The sequence below is a fragment of the Acomys minous genome, assembly GCF_964271855.1.
Source record: "Acomys minous genome assembly, chromosome: 10".
Classification (NCBI taxonomy): Eukaryota; Metazoa; Chordata; class Mammalia; order Rodentia; family Muridae; genus Acomys; species Acomys minous.
Window position 1 is genome coordinate 109,435,574 of NC_140491.1, and position 6,952 is coordinate 109,442,525.

At 51.0% G+C, this 6,952-nt stretch overlaps 1 protein-coding gene across 1 annotated transcript; it reads right to left on the reverse strand.

Annotated features, from left to right (window-relative positions):
* Positions 1–2,790: 2,790 nt before the first annotated feature.
* EVX2 (even-skipped homeobox 2) lies at positions 2,791–6,527 on the reverse strand (the record flags this gene model as incomplete). Its single annotated transcript, XM_084797744.1, has 3 exons — positions 2,791–3,519; positions 4,914–5,191; positions 6,101–6,527. The coding sequence occupies 3 exons, from the start codon at positions 6,525–6,527 to the stop codon at positions 2,791–2,793; spliced, it is 1,434 nt and encodes a 477-aa protein (XP_084653870.1).
* Between the last annotated feature and the right edge of the window lie 425 nt (positions 6,528–6,952).

Sequence of the window (6,952 nt, forward strand, 5' to 3'; positions counted from 1 at the left end):
CCTAACCGCTCTTATCTGTTTAGCCAGCCAATTAACGCTAAACCAATGTTTGGATGTAGTGCATGTCTCCTATAAACATGAGTAATGTATTTGCCGTAAAAATAATGATTAGAATGAATTAATCCGTCTGATGTGTGTATTATATGGATTTAAATATGTTGTTTTAAGAGATTTTCATAACCCTAGATGCCACAGTTAAAAACAAACACCAGCATGCACCGTTTTGCAATCTCTTAAACAAATAAAATTGCTCTGATTTAAATAACATTTATTTTACATGACCAAACACAATAAATAACATAATATACAAAGCTTTATAATTATTGCACATTTGTAAAATATCTTACAGTGAGTTCATACAGCCAGAAATATTTAAAGCACAAAGACTTTATTTACAGTTTTATCTTATTATACTAGCCAGATCCAATGGACCTAACATAAGATGAATTTATGTTCATTTTACCAACCAGCGTTCTCATCAATCATATATATTTGGGAGGGGGGATGTAAACATTATTGCCTAAAGTACCTTATATATACATCTGATAGCTGATCATAACAAAGAGCTTTAACAATCTAGAAAGGTAAAGCTGATAAAAGGGTACCATATTTTGGTTTATTTTATTTAGTCTTAAATTATATATTAATATTTTTAAATGTAAACTTAGTGAATACGAGCTGGTATAATTATTATTTTACATAAGTAGTCTCATCTCTTTAGGAAAAAAGTTGAGTTTTAAATTATTATTTCCTTGGGAAGTTCCCTAATATTTTATGGGTATAGCATAATAGATCACAGGAGTTTTGAAATACTGCTTCCCCTTGGAATCTTTTCCACTTGATAAAAATAATTTTTCCTGGAAAATTAATTATTTCAAGATATAATGAAAATCTCTCCTCAGGAAGTGAAAATTTAAAATCCAGTGTCTTTAAAATAACAAAAATATACCACAAAACGAATTGGAAATAAATCACAGAAAATGTGCCAATGTGTATAAATGGATGTGTGTATCTCTTATATATGTACTTAAGAGCACGAATATATATATGCATATACATACATATACATATATATACACATACACGCAGGTTGCATACACACATACACCCACTTTGCTGGGCCTAAACATGCAAGTTATTTTAGGGCTTCAACTCTTCAGAAAATCTCATTATGTGAGGAGTGAAGTGACTCTGCAGGGAGCATTATGGAAATATCTAGGCTTGATTTAATGAGGCTGTTCACATTGGTGGAATATCAACTTAACAGAGAAAAGTCTACCCAGGGCGTCCAAGTTACCAAAATGAAAATTGGCAATTGAGATGATAAGAACGTGGCTTTCTTCTGCGAAATCACTTCAGGTAACAGAGATAACATTAAATAACATACATTCTATGCACCAAGAACAATGTTTTATGTACCGAGTCTCTTATCCGTCTCTCCTAATGACTTCCCTTAGCGGGTTGTTAGTACTTGACAGCAGGTCTCCGTGCGGGGAACTTTTCTCCAATTCCACATTCAAAGGAGGTCCATCAGAGAGCATGATTGGCAATTTTCGTCATAATCTGCACATTATTAGCATCAAAATTGACGTGGCAGTTAACACTGGTGGGTTTTGATGTACCTTTCTTCAAGTTCAAGGAAACCCCCCCTGTAGCCAGGGTTGGCAGAGCAGGTCTCAGTAACCCAGCGGTGGCTTTTCAGAGGAGAAGGCAATAGCCGTGCATGAGAAATATGCTAAGGACCATTTTACCCGAGGAAAGGGGAAAGGAGAGAGAAGGGATCTAGAGGAATAGAGTTCGAACTCATAAAAGTATCTAAGGAAATTTTTAGGATAATATCATATATCTAGAGATTCAAGTATTTGCCAGATCGAGTGGCACTCGACAGTTGGAAAACTGAGATGAAAATGCCTCTCCACAAACTACAATGGTTTGTCAGTTTGGCCCTCACCTTCTCTCGGTTCCCTTTTCCTTCCCTGGCCAGGCTGTGCCAACCTCGATACCCATTACGTTCTGCACAAAATATGCAAAGAAGAAAAAAAAACCCTAACCTTTTATTTCCTAAGCACTGAAACCAAAGGCGGACCCGAGAGAAGGAACCGCGACCTTTCCCACCCTTTCCCGCCTCAGCTTTGTCCTTTCGGAATAGACCGCAGCAAGCCCCACGCGCGCTGTCAAAGATATCTCCCACGCATTCTCTGTCTGCCTTGTGCCTTCTCACACTTCCACCCTCCTGCTCCCCTCGGACAAAAGCCCCTAGCTAGCTGAGACTGAGAAAAACCTGCCTTTTCCTTCTCCCCGCTCCTCCTAGTTCAAAGACAAGAAAAAGAGCAGCAGCGTGAATCTTGGGGGTGGGGGTAGGGTGGGGATTGACGCTCCCTCGCCCAAGTACTAGAGCACACAGCTCTCTCTTTGTCACAGTGCCCCATCGCTTCTAGCCACTCCCCTGGGTGATCAACCAGGACTGGACACCCTGGAATTTGACTGGCCCTAGGGAGACCAGGGACTCCAGGCAGAAAGTGGAGCCTGCAAAGCGGGAACCACGTTTAGAAGGCGTAAGGTTGGGAGGGGGGGGCAGCTAGGTTGGAGATACAAAAATAGAGATCATTTGGGGGGACCCCAGCCAGGCCTTCTCGTCGGCTCCTTGCCCCCCCCCCCCAACTCGGGCAGGTTTCTTTCGCCCACCCGTGCCCCGGGGCGCCCCCTAGCGGCAGCAGTAGCCGAGGGCCGAGCGGAGCCCCGAGGGGGCGCACGCCGAGCGGCCGGCGCGGGCCCCTGGCGGCGGCGTAGTTATCTGGTGAGCGCCGCCTCGTCCCTCTGGTCCGGCGGGCTGACGGCGGTCTTGCTGAGCACCGCGGCCGAGTAAGGCAAGAAGCCGCTCTCGGAGCGCGGCGCCGCGGCGCTGCAGCCGAAGTCCGAGCCGCCCGCCGCCCCGGCTCCCCCGCCGCCGCCGCCACCACCGCCGCCACCGCCACCGCCACCCCTAGAGCCCAGAGCGGCGGCGGCGGCGGCGGCGGCCGCGGCTGCAGACTGGCTGCTGTGGCAACTGAGGCACGAGCAGGGCGCCGAGCTGCCGCTGGGGGGCGCCCCGGCCGCCGCCGCCGAGGAGGCCGCCGCCGCTGCCGCCGCCGCCGCCGCCGCCGCGGACGCCGCGCTGTTCAGCCCCGCCGCGGCCGCGGGCGCCTGGTAGAGCCCCGGGTGGCGGAAGCTGCAGAGCAGCTCGGGCCTCGAGTAGGGATGGGAGAGCGCACGGAAAGTGTCCAGAGGACGGATGGATGTGGCGAAGGGCGACGAGGCTGCGGCTGCGGCTCCCGAGGCTGCGGCGGCCGCGGCGGCCGCGGTGACGCCCACGTGCGGGTAGTAGTGCAGCGGCACGTGCGAGTGGAAAGGGTAGGGTAGGCTTCCGGTGGCCGCCGCGTGCGTCATCATATAGGTGTAGAAGCTGGGGTCGGCTGGATGTGGCCACGACATGGCCAGGCGCTGCCGTTTGTCCTTCATGCGCCGGTTCTGGAACCACACCTGCGGGGACAGCCGCACCACCGCCCGGGTTAGGGAGCGCTGGGTATTTCCCAGTCCCCGTCCAGGGTCTCCAGACCCACAGTGGCCTGACCTGCTTCCCTTGCTCTGGGTTTTGTCCCTATGTTCTCTCAGATAGGACAGGGTGCATGGAAAAGTGAGGGCCCGGCTAAGGCACATCCTCCTGGTCCAAAAGGGCCTCAGTTCCTGTGTTTATGTTTAGTGGGACCCCTTAGGTTCTGACTCTACACTTCTCTCTCTCTCTCTCTCTCTCTCTCTCTCTCTCTCTCTCTCTCTCTCTCTCTCTCTCTCTCTCTCCAAACCAATCTTTCATCTCACCCCGTCAACCTACCCACCCGCTGGCGCCCAGCCTCAGTGAACAACGGTTTGTCAATCCCAGGATTTGCACGGGGATTCTGGGCAGCCTTTGAAGAGAGGCTGCCTCGCAGTTTTTCAGAGGGCAAGCAAGCTCCAGGTCTTGAGCCCTCGGAGCTGCGAGAACCGTTCCCTGGGGACATGGGTCCGATTAGGGTATTGAAAGGATGATTTTGTTGGAATCATTTGCTTTAAATGAGTAGCAAAAAGCTGTGTGCCCAGAACCTGGAAAGGGAACTTTTCTACCCACTCCTAGCATACTATCTAATAAAGCCATCATTCGTCACAACGCTAAATGAAAGAATGTCCGCCGGCCCGCCCGCCCCATCAAACTGGAGGAAGACTTCCATTCCAGTCTCTAATCCCATGGGGTGTCCTCTTTTGCTAGAGAGTTGAATGCTTCTTGAAGTGTTCACCCATCTCTTCTGAATACATAATAAAAAATTAATAACCTAAATATATATGCACACGTGTATGATGTATGTATGTATGTATGTATGTATGTATGCATGTATATTGACTATTTCGTTGTTTCCCATTGCCCAAGAGGAAATTTCTTTAGGAAACTATGTCCTCAAACCGATCAATTTTTTAAAATACTGTAACCTTTTCTTCAGGTAGCAACGATTTATGTGGGAAATACATCTCTGAGACAAAAAGCGAATGAAAAGTTTCACCTCGAGTTTGTGCCAGAAAAACAAAAACCAGCCTGCCTTGCCACTTAGGGCAAAGTAGGACCTTGGGCACAAGAGAGGGGGCACTTGGGCAGAACTGAGTTGGGCGAGGGGCCGGTCTAAAGCCTGGGCCTCGCCGTTCACGGCTCCTTCTCAGGTCAGCCAGGCCTGTCAATCGATTTGGATTCGGTGCAGGAGAAACAAGCCTACTCTTTCGGTGACAAACCCCGGTGGACTTCTTCCACACCTAACTCTCGACACCCCAAAAAGGAGAAAAGGGGGGAGAAAGAAACAAATCAGCCCAGGTGCCCCAGGGAGGCCTGAGCAAGCATGCGCCTGAATCATTACCTTGATGGTAGTTTCAGGCAGGTTGAGTGCAGCGGCCAGCTCGCACCGGCGGGGCCGAGACACGTAGTTTTCCCGGTAGAACTCTTTCTCCAGGCGTGCGATCTGTTCACGGGTGAATGCCGTACGGTACCGCCGCACCTGATCGGCGCCGGAACCGGATCCAGAGCCTCCCAACGCCGCACCCCCGCTGTTACCTCCGCCGCTTCCATGCAGACCGCCGAGGCCGGAGCCGGAGGCCGACGTCGTGGTGCCCGCGACGGAGCCGCTCTCTGCGTACCCTAGGAAGCAAACAGTCCACAGCGCATGAGTAGCTGTAGGGACCAGGGACCCTGAGCTGGGGTTGCTAGCTGGTGGCAAAAGTGGCTTCGGGGAAGGAAAGTCGCTGTCAAAATTGATGAGGTCTGTCAGGCTTACAAATTGCTGCAGTTAATGGAATCAATGAAGTTTGGGGAGCCCTTCCTAACCAAATAATAGATACGGAATTTGAGAAGGTTGTTCTTTTTTCAATAATTAGAAATTTTCCACTCGGTAGGAAAATTGGCCGAGGAAAAACTGCCTACCTCGGTTTGAGAAGCTGTGGGTTTGACATGGTCTGGAAACCACAGGGTAGCTCTTTTTTACGGCCTCCAACCTTTCTTTGACAGCCTTTGGGTTTAAAATATCTTAAGATTTTTCAAAGCATCTGCAGCTCAAAGCCAAGCCTGTAAAGGGGAGGGGAGTCCCACTTTTCAACTCTTTTCTGCCGCTGCCGACATAGGCGGTTCAGCGGAGGTGCGAGGCCAGATTGTCTCCGACTCATTCAGAGTAGTGCCCCCTCCACCCGGCCCTGGGGGCTCCAGAGGCAGCAGAGTTCGGAGGTGCTGCCCAGTTCACCCTTCCCGCAAAACAACTGAGCCACGGGCTAGCGCTGTGTTGCCTTGCCCCAGCTCTTAGGTCTGCAAGACCTGCAGGAGCCTGGGCGAGTGGGCCTTGCTCCTTAGGCTCTATAGGCCCGGGCTGTTCTGGGAAACTCAAAAGGCAGAGCCAGAGGGTACGGTCCCTAGCATGCATCCCTCCCCCTGCCCCTGCCAGCTCTGAGCAACACTTTAGTTAAGAGTCAGAGACCAGCTAAGGCGTGGAGCGAGCTGGCCAGGCCCGCGAGGGAGCTGGGAGGGTAGGGCTGGAGTCTGTGGGCTACACCGGGTTACCTTTGGCATTGTTTTCCTTGAGCGGCGCGGTGCCCAGGCCGCTGGGGGAGCGCAGTGCCGAGCAGCCCACCTCCACGTCGCTGTTCATGTCGGCCTCCGAGGCCGCCTCTGAATAATGACTAGGCTTCTTGCGGCTCTCGGTGGCAGAGGCGATTTCGGAGGAGACGGTGCTTTCGCTGCTCGGGTGCTGCAGGTTGAACAAAGTGTCTATTTCGAATTTGCCCTTGGCGGGGAGGTCTCCCAGAGCGCCGTGCAGCGGGGCAGACGGCAGGCGCGGACTGAGGCGAGCCGGGTGCTGCGAATTTTCCAGGGCCTCGAGCACAGCACCTCCAGCCGAATCGGACAAATTGGAGAACCTCTTGGCAGCAGTAGGGCTATGGAGCCCTCTCTCCATCAGAATCATCTCTTTTCTTATTCTTTCCATCATCTCAGCTTTCTAAAAAATGTCACAGTGGCCTGGCTGTCCCGTCTTAATGATGGGCTGCGTCTAGGACTGATTCTCATTCAGCCCCAGCAAGCGGCTCTAAATATTATTATCTCTTTTGGAGGGAGGCGGAAAAATTGTGGGATGCCAGAGCGAGGGAATGACTGGTCAAAATGACCCATACATCCTTCCGAGTCGGAGATGTCATTCATCAAAAAGTAGCGCCCGCTCGTCATTAAGGTACGAATGACGCCGTTCGAATAATCATTTATTGTAACAGGTTTATAAGCAAATAAATACACGCTCCTGTCAGTGGGTAATGAAGGCGACTTCAGAGCAGACAAATAGATCCAGGTAGGAGACGAGAAGACACCAGAAGTGAGGAAGAAGGCTCCGGTCCTTTGCCTGCTCCCAGCCAGTTCTGCTCG